The 20,577-nt window shown below is 41.2% G+C and overlaps 2 protein-coding genes and 1 non-coding gene across 5 annotated transcripts in view; 2 read left to right on the top strand and 1 right to left on the bottom strand.

The window, feature by feature from the left end:
* The window catches only part of LOC137863497 (transmembrane 9 superfamily member 2-like), a 30,407-nt gene extending 29,902 nt beyond the window's left edge, over positions 1–505 (bottom strand). The window contains exon 1 of the mRNA XM_068696661.1: positions 250–505. Within this exon, the coding sequence (XP_068552762.1) occupies positions 250–366 (117 nt within the window). The 5' untranslated portion in view covers positions 367–505. The remainder of the gene's footprint in view (positions 1–249) is intronic.
* Positions 506–3,836: 3,331 nt separating this feature from the next.
* Positions 3,837–14,436, top strand: RBMX (RNA binding motif protein X-linked). 3 transcript variants are annotated; one of them, XM_068696669.1, is made up of 9 exons: positions 3,837–3,993; positions 5,298–5,424; positions 5,625–5,731; positions 11,069–11,240; positions 12,300–12,416; positions 12,782–12,896; positions 13,015–13,140; positions 13,232–13,320; positions 13,819–14,436. In XM_068696669.1, exons 2-9 carry the CDS (start codon positions 5,316–5,318, stop codon positions 14,124–14,126), a joined length of 1,143 nt encoding a protein of 380 aa, XP_068552770.1. In that variant the 5' UTR covers positions 3,837–3,993; positions 5,298–5,315; the 3' UTR covers positions 14,127–14,436. The 3 variants fall into 3 exon arrangements, with proteins under 3 accessions (XP_068552770.1, XP_068552768.1, XP_068552769.1); XM_068696667.1 differs by having other exon boundaries at positions 3,838–3,993; positions 13,217–13,320; XM_068696668.1 differs by lacking the exon at positions 3,837–3,993 and adding an exon at positions 4,081–4,104 and having other exon boundaries at positions 13,217–13,320.
* LOC137863997 (small nucleolar RNA SNORD61) lies at positions 5,485–5,556 on the top strand. The gene has a single exon (XR_011101257.1). It is a non-coding gene; the product is annotated as a small nucleolar RNA SNORD61 (small nucleolar RNA).
* Positions 14,437–20,577: the final 6,141 nt, after the last annotated feature.

Genomic DNA, 20,577 nt, shown 5'->3' with positions numbered 1-20,577 from the left:
TGCTTTTTTTCCAGTCATGACTGAAAAATTGGGCGGGAAAGGGAGAATTCCGCCCTCCTGGGGGAAACGCCAGGTGTGCCTGGGAGAAGGCGGCGGGTGTCACTCCCCGGAGCAAAGGTCCGTCCCGAGAGGGACCGGCCGGGGCTCATGCCTGAAGGGTTCCTCAGTCGCAGAAACCCCATCAAGCCCCCTCGGTGCCTGCTCGGCCATGGGGGAACCCCGCCGGGCCTCCCGCCAGGGCTCTCTCACCTTGCAGCCCTCGCTCTCCTTGTCGTCGTCGCAGAAGCTGACGGGCGCCAGGCCGGGCAGGTAGAAGGCGGTGCAGAGATGGGCCAGCAGCAAGATGCCGGCCGCCAGCAGCCTCATCTTCCAGCCTCAGGAGGCGAAGGCAGCATGAGGCGAGGCGGCAGCCCCGACTCCCACCCCCCCGGCAGCGCCTTGCGGAGGCAGCCCCAGCCCAGGCGGAGGCCGGCAGCGGCGGCGTCACCACAGCGTTGGGGCCGCGGCGCCTGCGTGCTGCCGGGTGAGGCGCCGGGCGCCATCTTGAGGTAGGGCGCTGCGAGGCGCGGCCGCTCCGCTCCTCACGGAGCTCGGGGCTGGCTCCGGGGCGTTTTGGGGGAAGCGATTTCTCTTCTTCCTCGCCTTCCACGCTCGCTTTAGTCCTTGTTCTTCTCTTACTCCTCTGCTGGCGCTGGGTTCCACACAGCTGCACCTTCTGCAGTGCTCCCTATTTATTTCCAGTTTCACGATAAATATAAAGGCGCTCTTTTTCCTAAAGCCTCCTATAGGTGATTAATACCAGAACCTCTTTCCAGGTTCTAGCCCCCTGCATAGCAGAGAAAAACTTAAATTAGATCTTTACCAGCTCAGAAATTAGGGGTGGAAATCCCAGATATTGCAACCTTGGGTTGCAACCATCGCTTTCAAGAATTAAATGTGGTGGGGTTTGTAGGGAGAGCAGGGGGGGTTGTTTGCTGGTTGTTTTTTGGTTTAGTGTTTTATCTTTGTTTGTTTGTATATCTGGTTCAGCAGCTTGTGATGTTTACGGCCAGTAACAGTGGGATGCACACCAGCTCTTGGTGTTGCTCCTTCCCCCTACGATGCAGCTACAGCGGTGCCACGAGCGTGGTGTCAGGCTCCAGGACCACTTGCTCAGGTAGCAAAGGCAGGAGCAGTGCCCAGGGGCAGCTGCAAAGCCTGTCTGAGAAGCAGGGCACGTGAAAGCACTGGCTGCAATCCAAGCTCCGTGCCACTATGGCAAGACGTAAACTCACTGCTGAGACATTAAGCTAAAAGTATTGCTGTTGATCCAGGGTAGGTAATGTCTCCATCTTCCTTTCTGTAATTCCTGCTTAGGCAACCTGTTGCCACTCTGGTTTCCAATCTATCTGTGAAGTTACGCTTGCATTTGCCATGCAAAACTTCTATGCACAACAATTTTATCCAACTCATAAATCAGTGGTGTGTTGCCTTTACCATTTTGCACTGGGCAAAAGGAGAAAGAATAAAGGAAGGGTAATGATTACTTATCTCACGTGTCTTTTCTGTTGAATCTGGAGAAACTGAGTTGTCATTTCAGGAAGCTCCAATTATAGATCAGGGAATTGTGATCCACCTTGTATTGCTAAACTGAAAGGGAGCACAACTAGATCCCAAATAGGTTATTTGGGAGAAACACATAATGGAGTTGCGGTTTAGAGAAAGTTGACAAAAGTTAATCCCAGAAACAATTGGTTTGTGATGCTTTGATCCACTCTACCCTCATTTTCACAGAGCAAAAATACTGATTTTCTACAAATACCTATCAAGTGACAGCTGCCCAGAAAATTGTTCTTGTCATGGAAGTATTAATCTGATCTTTTCTGTTATTAGTTTTGGACTGTATATCTGGAGGGAATTATGTTCCTTTTTTATTCGTTCTGATTACATTTTCTAACATACTTTTAATTGTTTCTCTGCTCAAACATTTGGAAGATATGCAGTTGTTCTCTATATTTTGTTTCAGGCTTATTTGGTTAGATGTTGTATGTGCAGATCTGTTTTCTGTGATTATGTATGCTTGTTAGCTTGGTTTTCTAAAAACGAAGCCAAACAAACAAACAAAAACCCCAAAACAAGTCTTATGTGATCAGATTATTTATGTACTCCTCATCCCCAGCTCTCCTGATGCCTTTATCTGGATTAAGCCCGAAGTATGATGAACTTGGTGAAAGGCCAATATATTTGATGAAGAAACGCAGGATCCAAAGTACTGCCCTTCTGCATGAGTTACAGAAGGTCATCTTTCCCTTTTCCTGTAGACAGTAATATCATCGAGAAACTTGTAGCATCTATGCTGAAAAGTTATCTTTTAAGTACATTCTGCAGTCCAGAGTGTTTGAGCGCTACCTTCTTTTGTATTCTCAGCAGATCTATGAGGTAGTCTGAAGCAATGTTGCCTTCTGCTCTCACTAACACATAGGGCAGTTGAATGTCAGTAACTGAACAGAAGGGACTGAAAAATTGAAGATAAGAATAGGGTCTGGTGTTCTCTTATCAGGATGTGACAATTACGTAGCCATGTGACTGTTAGTGCACTGGGCAGAATGAATAGAGTCTGTGGACTCTGCGGCACCTCTGAGGAAGAACAGTCTGAAGAATGCCACATTAGTGAATACAAGACACAGAGGGCTTGGGCAAGTGCTAAGAAAATGGATGAGAATGTGCAGCTGGACCCTTATTCTTTGTCTCCTATGACTGCCACAAGACAACACGGCCTGGAAAACTATACCACCCCTTCCGATTACTTTGAGAAGCCCTAGGAAAAGCCACTGGTGACCTGATGCCACTGATGCAGACGCAGTACCAGAACATGGAGTGGCTCTGGAAACTGGCCCCCACAGCTAACATCCCACAGCACAGAAAATCCATGCCTAGGAATGCACAGGGACTGGCCGCTGGCATCCTATTTATTACTCAAACCTGAGATGAGGGAGCTTCACATGGGGTTCTGAGTTTCCTGGTTTTTAGCTAGTAGAATTTCAGCATAGGAACCAGGTGTATTAATTTACTGTGATACATCTGGTCACCATTCCCTCAATGTACAAGGATGAGTTAGGAATTATATGAACCCCCTAAAACATTACACTACAATTCCCTATTTTTTGCATCTTGTAGGAATCAATTTAAGGGATCTGCAAAGAGTGGGAATGACGTTAGTAATCCCGGCAACCAGCTACACTTTTTGAATTTTTGTAAAAGATAACAAATTGAGAAAGGACTTACAAAACAGCTATCTGGTTTACAACCTCACAGAATAATCAGGCAACTTCCCTTTTGGTTTTGTCACCTTTTTTTTTGAGAAGGTAACAGAAAAATCCATTTTTGCTTTTAAGTTAAAAGACTGAGTGATATTTACACTGGGGTGACTGTAAGAAAACAGGCCTTGATGACAGTTTAGATGAAACACAAATGCAAGTTATGGAAATCTAGCGAGTTCTTTCCAACTTTTCAGCTCTCAAATTTACTTGGCAAAATACCCACCATTCAACTTCAGGTATAATTAAAAATGGAGGTAGTTGAAATAGTGGGAAAATCCGTGTTGTGAATAATATATTTCATTTTAAACCAGGCTTGTTTCAGGTCACCGTAAGTCCCTGAGGAAGGGGTATTGACGTACGCCTGCCATATGACATACACATATATTAATTAATAGAGCCTTGAGACCGCTCCAAGTGTTGAACTCCCACACAGACACTTCCACCGAGTTCGACCCTCACTGGGCCTTATTTCCAAAGCAGCGAGGCCGCCCCGCTCCCACCGCACCCCGAGCGCGGTGCCCCCGCTGCGCGGGGCCTGAGGCGGCCCCAGGGAGACCCCGGCCCCCCCTTCCCTCCCTCCTCACCGGCGCCGCGTGCATCCGGGGCCCCGGCCGGCCGGTGACGTCAGCGCTATAAAGGCCCGCAGCGCCTTTGTTCGCCCTCATTGCGCAGTTGCGGCACGGCGGGAGCGGGGGTGAGTGGCGCCGGGCGGCTCCGGGGGCTCTGGGCAGCGGGGATAACGGGGTCCCGCCGCCGCCGCCGCTTGGGGGCCGGCCGCGGAGGGCGGCGGCGCCGCGGTGCGTAGGTGAGGCAGCCGGGGATTCCCTGGGGCCGCCGCATCGGGCCTGAGGCGCGGTGGAGCCGGGCCTGGCCTCCCGCCCGCCCCGCGCAGCGCGGAGCTGAGGGAGCAGCGCGGTCGCGGCGGGCCGCGGGGGGGTCCCAGGCGCGCGGGGCGCGCTGCGGCCGCCATTTTAGGTGCGGGGGGTTCCGCGCGGGGTCCCGCCGCGGGTTCGGCGCCTCCCCGGGGAGGATACGAGGAGGCCGGGGCGGAGGGATGGGGGACATGGGGTCGGGCCGCGCGTTCGGGTCAGCGCCCAGGCGGTCGTCGTGTGGGGCCGGCGGGGAGCCGAGTCCCCGCCGGAGGTGGCCGCCATTTTGTGGAGGTGTGTGGAGAGCGCCGAGGGTCTGCCGCCCCCCTCCTTGTCCTCCTCCTCCTCCTTTTCCCCTCCGCGGCTCCACGGGGCAGGGAGGGGGCGGCCCCCGCGGCTTGTGCCGCCGCCCGTGAGGCTGAGGCAGCACCGGCCCGGCCCCTCCGGCCCCCGGCAGCCCCCGCCTCAGGGAGCTGCTTTGTCTCGGCGCCCCGCTGCGGGCTTTCCCGCCTGCAGGCGAGCGGGTAACGCTCGGCCACAGGCGCCAGGCGCTTTGCCAGGCTTTGCTTTGTCTTTGTTCTGCTCTCTCCCCGCTCCCCTCAGCCGTGGCCTCCTTGTGCAGGGTTGCAGTGATGGAGTGGCATCCATTCAGGCTGCTGCGGTGTCTTGGCCAAGACTGACTGACGTAGCCTCGATGTTCTTAAAATAATGTAAAAGGTGGTGCTTAATTTGGAGGATTGGCGCACCTGGCTTTAAATTAAGTCATTTGGTTTTATCTTGATGTATTAAGTATGTTTTTTTGGAAAACCTGTGGCAGGGCTTAAGAGCCCCTAGGATTATTATCAAGGGCAAAAAGGCAGTAAACCTGCTTTTCCATGTGCACCAATACTATTTGATGTTAAAAGTGCTTTGCTTCACTTCTCAAAGTTGACTTTATTTGAAATACCTATTTGCCTTAGCCTATTACACTTTTTTTTTTTTTATTCATTATACATCAGATCTCTTACTTGACATCCCACTCAAGGAAAATTTCCTTGAACACTTGAGGAAAGCTGAATATTCCATGGGGTTGTCTGGAAGCCTCATTTAGTTTAATGTTTTATTAACGACAGCTGTATACTTTTAATAGGTCATTCGTAGCGTCAAAATGGTTGAAGCAGATCGTCCCGGAAAACTGTTCATCGGGGGCCTGAACACAGAGACAAATGAAAAAGCCCTTGAGGCTGTATTTGGCAAATATGGACGCATTGTGGAAGGTAAAAACAATTAAAAAAAAACCACAATACTCTTGCTACTATAAGATTAAAAAAACCTTAGCTGTGATGACTCTTTGGTGTTGATCATCTGAAATGATGATACCTTCACGTCCTCTAAGAAGTTCTGAGCTTGAAGGTTAAATAAAGGCTGTGTTGTATCCTAATTACAGAAAAAGAATAACAAAGCTTTATTTCCACAGTCCTCTTGATGAAAGATCGTGAAACCAACAAGTCCAGAGGGTTTGCATTTGTAACGTTCGAGAGTCCAGCAGATGCAAAAGATGCTGCCAGAGACATGAATGGAAAGGTAGGAATTAAGATCAATCACGCTTTGCTGTTGCTGCTAACCAGAAATACTGATCTATGGAGTAAATTAACTAATTATAACACTGGGAAAGACAGTCAGCTAGAAGATCCTGGAGACAAGTCATAGCTTTAAATCTGTCAAAATGTATTACTTCTGAGCTTCCATGGAGTTGGAATCATGTTTTCCTTATCCTGGATATGACAGTAGAAAGTGAAGCCTGACCATCAGTCAGTCATAGTTTTCTTTTTCAATTGGTGATAAATGGTTTTCTAGTAGACAGCTCTTCACTATTTCATGTTCTATGATGCTTTTTTTATTATTGTATTTGAATGTAGTACTGTAGAAATTACAATTTGAGGAAGTGACTTACCTGAAAACTATGAATGTTCCCCTTAACATGGGTTTAATTTGACTTCCCTACTCTGTGGTGCATTGATGCACCCTTAATTTATAGGTGTCCTTACATATGTGAGTTGCATTGCCAACCCACTTGGCATGTATGTGGAGCGTCTTTCTAGTTACTGTGAAATAGTTCTGCAGTTAACTAGCAATTGAATTGCTTGTTTATACCCTACAGTGGAACTATATGACTTACTAGAGAAAATACTAAATAACTAATATGTATTTAATGGCTTTAAAAGAAAATAAAACCTGAAAATTTGGATCAAAAACTTCTGAGATTAGCATCAGGATAACGTAAATTCTTTCAACAAGCTGTTGTGATCTGTGTCTTTTTCAGGATGTGTTTGAAAACATAGATGCAAGTCTGTAACTTAATAGTCAACAGCAGCCTATCTTCAAAGAGATGCTGTCTTTTTAGACAGTGCAAGCTGTCATCTCAGTTAACTTGAATTTCAGTCTCTGGTCTTTAATGCATAATCTGAACAGGTCAGGTGTTAAGGTCATGCTGAATCGGCCTTTCTGTAAGCAGTGCTTCTGGTGGTGCTTTCTTGTAAGGTTAAAGCCTCTACTTAACAATGATTGAATAACACTTGGGTTTTTAATAGCTGTTGGTGCAAGATACTGAATTGAAAGAAAAATGTCTGTTGCAGTCCATAGGTAATGCATATAAGTATTTGTGCTTCTAGCAATAAAAAAATCTTTTTCTAGTGTTCGCTGAGAATGCATATAGTAAAATGTAGTTATTCCTTGGTTTGTGTCTGCCGTGTGTGCTTCTTAGTTCCTGTGTGCTTGAGGAGAGTCTCATGATGGTTAGTGTTGCTTTCTTCAGAGGCTTGCTTCCTCTTTAAACAAGTTAGTCATTTTTCTCAAGGTGGAGAGTGACAAGTCAGATAAGGTCCTTTCTGTTGCTGGTCTAAACATCCTTAAAGGTGTACCTGTTACTAAATGTACCTCCCATTGTGTAGTTTGCTACAGTTCTGAAGACCTGTTTACCTGCAGTTTTGAAACCCTGATTTCCTCTGAATTAATCATTCCACTGAACCCTCACATATGGTAACTTGAAGCACCAAAAACTGTCAGACTGAAAGGAGTTTAGTCACTATCTTAGGAATTGATTGTGGAGTGCACCATTTTCATTTAATGCATCTGAAAATAAAACACCGACTGATCTAGATCTTTAGTACTAATCTTTTTGATCACATTGGAAACATTTATTCAAATAATGCTCAGTAAAGTAGCTAAATGAGATTTAATGTTTGTCTGAGATGTATGTTTCGGACTGCACCACATGCATCACTCAAGAACTGCTAGAAGGTATCGCCTTGTGGGTCATCATTCTAATGGATTCTGTCTTCAGAGCTGCAAGCCTAAACATGCCTCCGTCAGCTTTGAAATTTGAACACCGAAGTATGAAAAGAACTTTCTCACTCAGGATTTGACCAAGAATGATCATTTAACATAAACTTTGTAGGTATTACTATATATCATTCCAATTCTATAGTGGTCTAGCATGGTTTAACCATGGATATGGAAGATGTGGAAGATTATTGGGAGGTAGCCTCTCGTCCTCATCTTGAGAAAGCCTTCTGGACAATAAGTGATGCTTGTACTTCAAAAAGACTCTACTCTAGATCTGAAGAGGAGTGATGGTTGAGGAATGCTGTGGGAAGAGATCGTTCTAATCTGTCTGAAATGGAAGCTTCTATTCACATTTGGAAGCAATGGGTTGGAGTTCTAATTAAAATTCCAGGCACTTCAAAAGACGCAGTAGCAGAAGTACTGTGCAGACAATAAATAGTTCAAGCAACCTATAAGGATTAAGTTACAGTCTAGGAAGGGGAGAAGGTTCTGTGTGGCCTGTGTGTAGCTCATTCTGTCATTCCAAAGAAAAATTAAACTTGCAGCCAGTAGAAGAGGCTGACTTCGATGATTTCTGCAAGAGTGTATCTGCAGTTGCTGTGTTGGGGGGTGGGGGGGAAGGGAAGAAAAGGATTAAAGAATTTGTTTTAAAATGGAACAGGCATAAACTAGTCTCCACTTGCTTGTTGAAAATTTTAGTCCTGAAGAAGGTCAGGAGAGAATAGCTTTGGGGGAAGGGCAATTTTTTCAATTAAAGTTATTTTCTCTGCAGAATTGGATCAGTCTTAGCCTGAGCAGCACAGTAAAAATGTTAGTAAAAAATGTTAGTAAAAATCTTAGAGTGAATTCTTCAGAAAAATCTTAATTGCATGGTAGTAAAGTCAATATCCTGATGTCATGAAATGGACCTGCATATCTAAATACAAGTGTGAATACTCCAAGCATGTATTGAACATTCTGTGAAGCAGGCTGTTGTGAACTTCTGGTCTTAAGCCCTGAGGGGGAAAAAAAAAATCTATAATTAAAGAGAACATGACCTTAGAGAAACATCTGGGACAAGCCAGAGATAAAATTCCATTTGAAGTATTCCATTCTTCCAATTGAAGAGCTGCCAAGCCAGCTGGAGTGTGTTGAGATATTGGAAGCAAATACGACAACCCAAATGACAGTCTAAACTGTACTCAGCACTAGAGAAGATTGTCTTCCTCTAATCATCAGAAACTTATTTCCCATTCTTCTGGTGAAGAATTGATAAAATAAGCAGAAGCTCAGCCTGATAGGAAATTATCTTCAGTTCTTGAATGTATTTGGCAAAAGGAAGCCTTCGTGATGTGATGTCAGAGAACATGGTGGAGTCACTGCAGCATCAATAATGAAATCTTCCATTTGAGAGGAAAACCCTATGTGATGTTAGGCTGCTGTTTCATGCAAGTTTCTTTGGAGCTCTTAAATTATGGCCATTGAAGTTTTCAAAATACACTACATTTAACTTCTTTGTCAGAAAATGAGCAATTTGCAGGACAGTTCTCTAATTGTTTGCTTGAGGTTCGCTGGCACAGTACAAAATGGTACAGGTTGTTCATTTCACATGTGGGAGTTTTTAATTATGATTGCAAATCTACTACTAGCCTTAGATGATTGTTCAGTAGACTTCCCCACATTCTAGTACTAAGGTGATGCCACTCAATGGTGCCCGGATCATGCTACAAATGCTGCTGTAACACTCTGATTCAAGATTATAAACACCAACTAATCAGTTCATTTTGACAGTGTTGGTTTTTTTTCTTTGGGCCCATTGGAAAAACAGTTCCTTATTCTGAGATGGCTTGTTCTGAGTTTTATCTGTTCATTAAGATCAGACCTCTCTCTACTTGACCTGAAAACTGATAACATGAAAATGTTCCCTCCCTTTAAAATAGGACAAACTTTCACAAACGCCTTCTGGGTTAAAAAAACCTTTTGGACTTCAGGACTGCTGGAAAGCAGTTTGAAAAGAAAACTGTGTTTTGCCTTGGTGAGATGCATGGGTTCAAGACATAAGGAAATAGTAGAAATCATTGGGAAAACTCTGCTCCCTACATTTAAAAAAGCGAATCAAAAAAACACACTGACTTGACATCCAGATACTCAAAACCCCATGGTAATGAAAAGTGATGATACTTGGTTTCCAAAATGAAACAAGCTGTCGGGAACTTCTCATGAAATAGGACAGCAGCGGTTGTGGTGGCAAAGTTTAAGGCTTCAAGCCTACTTTTTTCCAGTTTTGAGAAGGATGACTGAGATACGAGATGTGATGGCAAAATTATGAGATACAAACTAAGTTCCAGGGATTAGTGGTATTAATGCGTTCTCCTGGAATGTTTCAGCTTGTCATGTCAGATGTGTTTTTGAGAAACTTCATATAATTAAAAGAATTCTATTAAGTCAAAGACAAGATCAGTGTGTTTTTGCTAGTATTTTTTTTCACAATGTCAAGACCTTTTGGATATACACAGGTTTTTCAAACAATAGGTACAACTCTGGTGGCAGAATACATGAGCTACTAGAGTGGATGATTTCAGAAAGGGAGACTTTAGTGAAGAAGATTGCTGGTGATTATTTACCACGATAAAACAGTCAAGAGTAACATACTTGTGGCAGTCAGTTTTTGACCATTATTGCAATAAAGAAGTGCAATTAACAGCACTTCCCTTCTAATTCATTAAGTATTGTAGCAGAGTCAGATATTTAACAAAAAGGCAAATAAACATATTTGCCAGGATAGATGTGCAGTAAGCCAACTTCAGCAGAGCTTGTGATTTTGACTCTGTTCTCTTGACCAAATGTGAGGTGTCTGAAAGGCGATAAAGAAATTTGATAAACTTAAGTTACTCAATATGTCTTACTACCTGCTCATATTTGAGGTATAATAAGCTGGCTGCAGAGTTCCTGTTACTGCAGGTCTGTGCTCCAGAAAATACACTTCAAAGAAAAGTCCCCTCTGCAAAAGCAAGTAAGAGTAATTTGTGGCAGTCACCTCTTTGAAAACCCAGCTTGAAACAGTAGAAAAGAGGGGTGAATTACCATACTCAATCTGCTTTGTAGATGCTGAAATTACTTCTAAATACTTCAGCGATCAACGTTTAATCAGGACATCAAGCAAATGTACTTAAACGGCCTCCCCATTGCCAGAAACCCCAACTGAAGCTAAGATACCTTCAGCTTAATCCTGTAACTACTGGTGCAGTCAGTTTGGTACAAAAGTTCGTGGCAATTGGAAGTAAATTGGAACTCATAAATCATATTTCATTTACAGTATAAATGACATGGGGCTGCCGTAGTCATTGGACACTTGTTTTGACTGAAAATCCTTTTCGATGCTGCTGTGTATTTTTCATCAATACAACAAGAATGAAGTACTGTAGAAATAGGCCCAACATGCTGCTGAGTACATGGGGACTAATACTGAAGACTGAAATCTGTTCTAGAGTTGCTCTAACTTTATAAAATGGAAGCCCTATAATAGTGAAGCAAGAGGGGCTTAATTTAAGAAATACAAACATGACTGAGCAATAAGTAAAGCAGCTTCTTCTTTAGTCATTAGATGGGAAAGCAATTAAAGTGGAACAAGCAACCAAGCCCTCCTTTGAAAGTGGTGGTAGGCGTGGGCCGCCACCCCCTCCACGAAGCAGAGGTCCTCCCAGGGGCCTTAGAGGTGGAAGAGGCGGAAGTGGCGCAAGAGGACCACCTTCAAGAGGGAGTCACTTGGGTATGTATTTACCTATCTCATTATATACTTGGACAACATACAAGACAATCCCATTGGAAGATGACAATAATCCTACTGGAAAAGTCAAAGAGCTGAATAGTGCACTCCTTGTTCACATTTCATCATTTTAATAATGATCTCGGCAGTTGAGTCAAATTTTGATTGGGCAAGTACACCTTAAGAAAAAGGCTTTCAAATATGAAGATTCCCTTCTACATCTAACACTCTACCTGACTTTTGGCTATGAAAGAAAAACAAAACTCCTGCCCTGCACGTGAGAAAGGAAGCTTTCTGGTATTCAAGTTGAAAAAGTGATTCTCTTCCACCAGGGACAGGGAACTGCCTTCTGTTTGTATGTAGAAAGTGGTCTAAACTCAGTAAACTGTAGGTGTTTAAATGACTGATCCTTCTGGGTCACAATGGCAATTAGGGAAGTTAAACGTTACTTGTTACAGTGTTTTAAGTTGAAGTTTTCTGAAGTGGGGGGGTAATATGCTACTTGATACTGGATATTCTTTAACTTAGATATATCTTTATTTAGAGACTTTTCAGTATCAAATTAGTCATTTAAAAATACAGCAGCACCTGAGGTGTAATGGGGGGAAAAGATGGAAATAGTGAGAACTCCATTCTTGGAGAGTCTGTGTAGTAGGTCCTACAGTACCTCTGTTCCCTCTTTATGTAGGATCTTCTCTAGTACATCTTCCCAGGTGGCTTTTTGTCTTCTGAGGACAGTAACTCGTTCAGCATTTAAGCTGTGATGACAGATACCAGTTTTCTTTCTCCCTTGCATCACACCCTGTGGCTTTTGGTTCACTTCTGTAAGACAATTCTTAAAAGGAATTTAAGCTGTGAAAAAGTTAATTTGGCATGCTCTCAATTCTGCCAATAGCATCTAGTAGTGGCCAAAACACAAGAAAAAGGGGTTTTGAGGTGCCTAATATTAGAGGTTTGCTGTTGATGACACGGTAGTGGTAACAGCAGTTATTGCAGTTCAGGTTTTAAGGGCATATAGATGAGTACCACAGAAGTAATGAGGTGTATGGCTTACCCTTCTAGGGTCTTCTCGAGGACCACTTCCCATGAAGAGAGGTCCACCTCCACGGAGTGGAGGCCCTCCACCTAAAAGATCTGCACCTTCAGGACCAGTGCGTAGCAGTAGTATGGGAGGACGAGGTAAGAACTTGATAAACTACATTATTGCTTAGTCAGCGATCTTGCAGTACGTTAGTCTTCAGAAACTAATGCAATTCCTTGAATTTTTTAAGTTAAATCTGTTCTGGACTAGTGCATTCTCTGTCAGTTCTCTTATTTACGCCACTTTGTAGCTGTTGGTACAATTCAGTGTGATTCTAAAGATGTTGCTGTTAGTGCTGCTTTAAAACTATACAAGCAGAAATGTAAATTATTGCAAAGGTAAACAGATGGTATTCCTAAATCACTGTAAACAGTTTACTAATACTTGGCTAATACTGCCTTGAGGAGTGTTCTGTGTGTTCAAGCACTGGTTAAATTCTAAAATTTGGGTTGCTTCTCTTAAGCTCCTGTGTCACGTGGGAGAGACAGTTATGGTGGTCCTCCACGCAGAGAACCGATGCCATCACGAAGAGATGTGTACATGTCTCCAAGAGATGATGGCTACAGCACTAAAGACGGGTAAATTTTCTTACTAATTTAGCTTGGCTTAATTTTAAATTATTCTGAGAAGAGTTTTGATACCTGATTGTTTCAAAATGTGACATGTAGTTAACAACTCGATTCTTGTTCTTTGTAGTTACTCAAGCAGAGATTATCCCAGTTCCAGGGATACAAGAGACTATGCGCCACCTCCACGGGACTATGCGTATCGTGATTATGGTCATTCCAGTTCACGTGATGAATACCCCTCGAGGGGCTATAGGTATCTACTACTGGATTTTTGTCCATATCCTTTTATTTCTGCTGTGGTCCAGCTGATTTATACTAAGTCTCAGTAGTCTTTCCTCTTACAGTGATCGTGACGGATACGGTGGCGGGCGTGACAGAGACTACTCAGATCATCCAAGTGGAGGATCCTACAGAGATTCATATGAGAGTTATGGTAAGAATTCATTTTGAGGTTCACATAGTAATTTTTACAGGTGTCATTAAAATCTGACTTTACTAGGTTGCTCGTGTTTTAGGGGGAAGTGGCACGCTTTTTTCCCCTACAGTGAAAGTGCAGTTGTTGGTTATCATTTGATCGTCTTGTTAAATAAGCTATAAACTAAAGAAGCAAAGTCTACAGTTCAGAATTGCAACTATCTCTGGAAAATGTCTGAGTTTCTTCTCTAAAGTAACAAGCTGTTCTGGAATACCCAGTAAAGAGCCTGCCTGAATAAACACCGTCTGCATTCCTTCAAAGTCTTTAAATCCACTCACTGCCTGATACTCAATTCCCACTTTAAGTACCCTTAACATGGCAGATTATATAAAGAGCATCTCGATACATACAAAAGAGTAACAGTAAACATTTAATACAGCAGTTCTGTAAATTCAGATTGAAATTGTTATATATAACTTATGGTGTTGCCATATTACCTGACCATTGACCCTGCAGGTAACTCACGTAGTGCTCCACCTGCACGAGGGCCCCCGCCATCTTATGGTGGAAGCAGTCGATATGATGATTACGGCAGCACACGTGATGGATATGGAAGCCGAGAAAGTTACTCAAGCAGCAGAAGTGATGTCTACTCAAGTGGCCGTGATCGTGTTGGAAGACAAGACAGGGGTCTTCCCCCATCCATGGAAAGGGGCTATCCACCGCCTCGTGATTCATACAGTAGTTCAAGCCGCGGAGCACCCAGAGGTGGTGGCCGTGGCGGAAGCAGATCTGACAGAGGTGGAGGCAGAAGCAGATACTAAAAACACTCTTAAATTTTTTGGACCAAGAAAAATAATTTCGCAAACAAAAAAAAAAAGTGGAAGTTGTTCTATCTTTACTACCAGAGGACTACTAAAAGGAAAAGTTGTTTTTACCTTTTTTTTATTGTTGCCTGTTAAGTTTTCCCCTCCATGACTTTTATGCTTTTGTGAAGAAAAGTTAAACCAATGTTTAATTTCATTTCAAAATTGTTAACATTTCTTTCAAAAGGCAGATGTTAAATGTATAAAAGTTGAGCTGTGTACTAGTGTTGTAATTTTCAAAGTAAAGTTTCCCTGAAATGCCACACTACCCATCTGACTTTCCTCATGAATGGAATAAGCAGTTCTTATGATCTTCCACACAACATCTAACCATCTAGGATGGAGCTGGATTGTTCTACATATTCAGCATCTCATTCTTAAAGTATTGATTGTGATGTGGAGGGTGGTGGGGATATTCCACACAAAGTTCAGTTTTGTCTAGAATTTGAAGTCAGTGTTCCCAGTTCAAAATGCCTTCAGATCCTTGTGTAAAGAAAATAGAGGATATCATTCAATTAACCTGAATGAAAAAGCAAGTGGATAATACTATTTTTTTTGCCTTCCTACTGTTTCATGGGGAATTTAAAAAGATGTCCCCTTCAAATGAACCATGTACTTGTAAGTCAGCTACAGAATACTGTATTAAAAAAAAAAAAAAAGTAAAAAATAAAAAGTTTGACCAATTCCATCAAAGAAGCTGCAAAACGATGCTTACTCATACTGTTTCAAATTTTTGCAACTCTGTAGTGTTTCACTTTTAAAGGAACATCTTTGATTCCAAAGGAGAAAATAAGATAAGCAAGGAAGTCTTTCTCTCCACTTCTCAAAGGCTTATGGCTTCATAAAAACAAGTGAAACTTTCAGCATTCCACAGCTGATTTAAAGCATCAAATGCCTGTGAAACAGCAAAGATGGTAAGCAAAGCAAACTAGTTTTTCAGTCTAAGTCAAAATTGAATCAAGTTGTCTTCCTCTAGTACAGTAAGACAAGCTGCACGTCATGGCAATGGAAGTGCTGTCTAGATTAAAAAAAAAAAAAAAAAGGAAACGAAAAGCTTCAATGCATTAGAAGTTCTCCAAATTCAACATTTCTTCTTGGATAAAAGCATTTATGGCACTGATTTTGAAACTAAAGACGTGAGAATGCAGCTCGCTGTTAGACAAAATACTGTGAAGTAGGGTTGGGAGGGGATATTTTGTGCCCAGTATCTTTCAGTGAAGATGCTTAAACAGGCTGCATATACTATTATTATAAAAATAAAAGCCTTGTGAAATCAGGAATTGGTTTAGATTGACAAATACCATCTCGGCTATTGGGAGTTTGAAGCAAGCCATTGCAAACTTGACGTTTAGTTGGATGCCTGACTAGTTTGACACTGCGTTACAGGGATATCTAGCACATGTGGCAGAACCTGTGGCAAGTTATGACTCAGGTAAAGCCACGAAGTTCAAAAGATGCTCTTGAATGTAATAGACATGAAGACCTCCAACTAAAAACAAAACAAAAGCATTGTGCTACTGTTTAGTCCTCAGTAAATTTTGTCGTTCAACTTATGGATTTAACATGGCAGTGCACCATTGAAAAGGAATGAGAATCCATAAGCCATGCAACCTATCACTAAGTCATTCCAGTCCATTCCAAGCCAGTGAATCTTCCACCACTTAGAAGAGAAGTAGTAAGACTTGCAAGAGACTAATCTGCAAACCCAAGCTTGTGACTTGAAATGGGGGGAAGCACTGTAGGTTGACTTGCATTATAAAATGTACTCTTCTCAGTTTGTTCTATCTTACTTTGATTGCAGGGTGATAATTTCTGGAAGATGCCAATGAAGTAATGCTGGTTCGTCTGTGGATGGCAGACATGAGTGTTGCCTGTACTAATAGAACAGGTAATTATTGTACTAATGAAGTAGCTGGATGGAAGATTTCTTATGATTCTGTATTTATAGATTTGGTTATATGCTCTTGGTGGGTAACCAATCCTGATCTGCTGATAGCATATTTCGGAGGAGGTGGTCTTGCTGGGCTTTTTAATTGCCAAGTTAAGAATGACAATCTTACCAGCAGTTTTAAGAACAGCAGATAATAAAATATGATTATAAGTCCATCATAAATAAAGATGCAGAGTTTGCTTAATCTAGCAATCTTCACTAAATAAGACCAAAAAGTCCAAGTACTAGATGTTGGTACAGACTTTTAATCGGTCTTGTTAAATATGCAGAATGTAGAATTTAATAGTTACAGTAAGCGTAGTCTACGACAATGAGTTAATCTGCAAGTGTCCTTGGATTAAATTCCAGGCTTACACTCATGTCAAAGATTGCATTAAACTTCTTAGGTCAGCTGTTCTTCATGATTTCAAAGCCTACCACATTAAAAGTTAATTTTCTCTGTGAGTTGAGGGACAAGTCAGTGTTGGAATAACTGTTCAGACCTCATGTGAAAGTGTCACTGTTCTGTTTCTCTGATACTTAGCAGGAAAAAAGAAAGCAGTAGTGGCTGCCCCACTAATATAGTGCCCTGGTGAACTTGTCCACTAAACAAACATTATTTTTTTAAAAAAGTGTGTAATGCCTGCTAAAAACTAGCATAGAGTGAAGGATATGTGCAAGTCCTTTTTTTCAAGGGCAGTACTGATGTAAGAAGCGTGTATACTTCGGGAAGTTTTGCAAGAATTTTTTTTTTATTAGTATTCAAAGTATGCTATAAATATAAGAACATATTTGGATGCTACTTTCAAGTACTGCTTTTGAGAACCAGCTTTGAAATGGTGAGAAGAAAAAGCTGTACTTGATAGTGTTGTTCGTTTAATGCATTATCATTGATTTTAGGGAAGATCCATCTTGAATGGATAGGTTTTGTTGCATACTGTGTGGTATTATAATCTCAGTCTGCTTACAGTTTTTTTCTAAGATTCTATATAGAAGGTTTTTGTCAGAACGTTACAGTAATATTTTGTACATGCTCCTGACAAATACCTCTTTCATTTCAGAGTACTGGATTTTATTTCAGATAAAAACAGAAGCATCAAGTGTATTTTCTATTCTGAGTTGTAAAAAGCACATAGTTAAATAAAAGCTGTTAACCTGGCCAACTTAATATTTTGCTGTTACTGATAAAATCTCAATGAACAAAAAATGCTACTTTCTTTGTCTCTGTGGCACTCTTGAGTGTGACTGTTAAAATATTAAAGTCACATATCCTGTTGGACAGGGGACAAAGCTTGAACTACCACTGTCTTTTTAAGGACGAAGAAAAACAACCCTTTCTTTCATTGAATTACTGGTATCAGTAATAGGGGTACCAAGGTGGATTAGGGAAATACATCTTAAATTAAGTTCTTTTCCCACCCTTCCCCACCTACAAAAAATGAGGAGTCAGTTATCAAACTTAAAGTTTGAGGCTGGTCCAGGTCATGAATTCTCTAACAGAGATAACGGACTGTCTTTAATATGCAGCATCCTAAGTGATTTAAAAGGTTTTGCCAAATCATCATATAGATTGTGTCAGAATGTTTTCAACTTCGTAATACATATATGCCATGTTAGCTTCAATTCTTTGTATTAGTTGGGAAGTAGAAAATTTCCCCCCTGATTTGCTCTAGGCAAAAAGCTCTCTAAAAATTAAGGGCTACTTAATTTACTAGACGTGTTTTGTCACTTACTAGTGCTTAGTGTGGGCCATGTTGTAATTAATATAGTAATTAGTGTGGGCCATGTTGTAATTAATATAACATAACATGCTTTCTCAGCCTACTCTGCAGCTTATTAACATTTCCAAGTTTTTAATAGGAATTATGACAATCTTAGTTTAGGGAGCAGTAAATAGAACTGAAGTGACTGCCTGGCAGGAAAGGTAATAGTAACTTTCTAAAAAAATACTAATTGTACTAGTTCAGGAAGCTGATCACTTTTTTATCCTACGTTTTATTTAATTTATAGCACATTATTTATAATCTGTACCTTTGTGTGTACCAGTTTCTTAAAAGATTATTGTGTGGTCAAAAAACAGTGGGTTTTTCTGGTAGACAGGATCAGAGAGGAGGGTACGCATGGGCGTTACTTGGTACTCAGTCTAGAGACACTGTTGTTCCATATCATTAAAAATTGTTTTCAGATCATTTTAATTACTGTGGTTAGCTTCTGATGTATTTTATGGTCCTAGAACAGTTTGGAAATAAGCCAAATGTATTTGTTGAATATGCAAAAACAACTCAGTTTGTCTTTTTTTATGTTTCTTAGTTTCTGAGAGTATACTGACTTGAATTTCCTTTTTTTCAGACTAGAAGATGGCAGTGCAGCAGTGGATATGCTTGGAAAATCGAAGGATAACATAAAGCAGCTGATAGAACTTGTCTTTTGAGCATGGTGTTACCCAGTATTTGTTTTAGAGGGTTGTGTTACCATTCAGGGAATTGCCTAGTGCTCCTAATCTCTTGGATACAAAATATGTTCAGATAGGTGGAAATCAGTTATTGTGTCTTGCAGTGAACATCTTCCAAGAGTCTCAATATTCATGCATCAGTAGATTGTGCAGCAGAAAAATAATCCAGGGTATTCACATGCAGTGTTTTCTCTCTCTGATGAAAAATAGCCAGTTATATGAAAGTAGGTTTTAGTCACCTAAATTGCAAAGGACTAAATTGCTGCAAATTCTACCTTACAAAGAAACCATCAGAAGTTTTACAGTATTCTTACATTAACAGTTTTATAATTTTCCAAGCCTTCTGGAGTAGAGTAAGAAAGTGTTGATGTACTGAGATGATGTAGTGATAAATCTTGAGAATGATCTGTTTTTACGTATACTAGGTTCTTACAGAACTCCACCCAGCAGCACATCTTTTAACAGGTGTAGAATTCCATAGAAACGATGTTTTCTTCAGAATATTTTCTTGGTTTTGACGCATTTTTGTCCTAAATATGTGTTGATGTGCCAATGTATGTGAGAGTAATCCTCAGGCATTGGAATGTCAAACTAATTTCACATTGACAGAAGTACTTAGTGATGGCTAATACAGTTTATAGTATTTCAACAGTAGACAAACTTTTCTCATTTAAACAGTTCTGTTACTAATAAGTAGCTAAGGCAGAAAAAGCATTTATACCCTTTCTAGGCATTTATAACTATCTTATTTTTTTGGTATAAGAGTATCACTAAACTTCAGTTACAGACTGCAGACTCTAGCAGTAAGTCTGCCTGTGTATAGCAAATAGGTATAATAGCAATATTTTCCTGGGCTAATAAATACATAGTTAAATAAAAGCATTATGTGTTCGTTCTTAAGAAAATCACGTTACTCAGCTACGCTTGCATAGTAGAAACATTTACCAACAAGTACTTTGTAGTGGTGGTATACTGTTAAGAAGTGGTCTGTGGTCTCAGAGACCATACCTTACTTTGAAAAGAAATAGTCATCCTCTGTAATAGTAAGACTTCTTTTTCAGCAGTAGCTTAACTAGATCAGGCTAAACTAGATTCTAACTGAAAGCTAATGCCAGTGTAAGCTGTATGAAAAAAGATTGATATGTACTGGAAATGTTACATAATTCACGTCATTGGTGTATTCTCATTAGCTCATGTGCTGTGTTTCAGACTTCAACATTGAAAATGAATGGCTTAAATGTAAAGCATTGTTGGGTGTTTTCTTCTGTGCCGAAAAAAAAGTTACATAAAAGTGACTTGTGTACAAACACTCTAGAATGGTTTTGTGATCCGTATTACTTGTTGTAACTTGCTCCTGTTACTGATTTTGTATGCTGTTTGTTAATTTGATCTAGACCTCCTCCTTCCTTTAAAACAAACAAACAAACAAACAAAACAAACCACAAAAACTAATACTGTAATATGGTCATTATTGCTGTAAATCAGGCTGCAAATAAAAGCTTGTTGGTAACTTGGGGGTAGAGGTTGACTCTGCAAGAGATGGTAGACAATTCATTTGTTTCATTCCTCTCAAGTAACAAGCAATGTTGAAGCTTTTTCCAAAGACCAGACAAGAAATTGTTCCTTGCTTGGTAGGTGGTATACTTTCATATTCTGGGTTCCACAACAGACCTAATTCTACTGTAAGGGTAGGTGAACAAACTGGAAGATTACTAATTGGGTGCTGATGCTTTTCTGAAAAGTTGGCTTTTAAGTGGCTTACCTGAAATGTTTTAAACTGGGGGGGGGGGGAGAGTCTGAATATGTAAGAGGTCACCCTTTCAAGCTCTTGTTAAGTATTCAGGATGCAGGAAGTATTTTCATTTAACTGTAGTTTAAACCATTAGCACAATACATGCCTGGCTGCAACACATGCAAACAGGCATAAACCTCTAAAACTGCCTGTCTTTTGGGGGAGGGGGGGGGGGGGAAGTTTGTAGAAAAGTTTGTAGGAGAGAGTGAGTGACATATTCTGTGTTCAGGTTTGT

Source organism: Anas acuta, chromosome 13, assembly GCF_963932015.1.
Source record: "Anas acuta chromosome 13, bAnaAcu1.1, whole genome shotgun sequence".
NCBI lineage: Eukaryota > Metazoa > Chordata > Aves > Anseriformes > Anatidae > Anas > Anas acuta.
This window is presented reverse-complemented; position numbering and strand designations above follow the sequence as displayed.

Excerpts from the sequence above, each read along its gene's own strand:
- RBMX (XM_068696667.1), top strand. The coding sequence starts at position 5,316 with ATGGTTGAAGCAGATCGTCCCGGAAAACTGTTCATCGGGGGCCTGAAC. Across the intron at positions 5,732-11,068 it reads CCAGAGACATGAATGGAAAG|TCATTAGATGGGAAAGCAAT; the intron begins GTAGGAATTAAG and ends CTTCTTCTTTAG. Across the intron at positions 12,897-13,014 it reads GGCTACAGCACTAAAGACGG|TTACTCAAGCAGAGATTATC; the intron begins GTAAATTTTCTT and ends TGTTCTTTGTAG.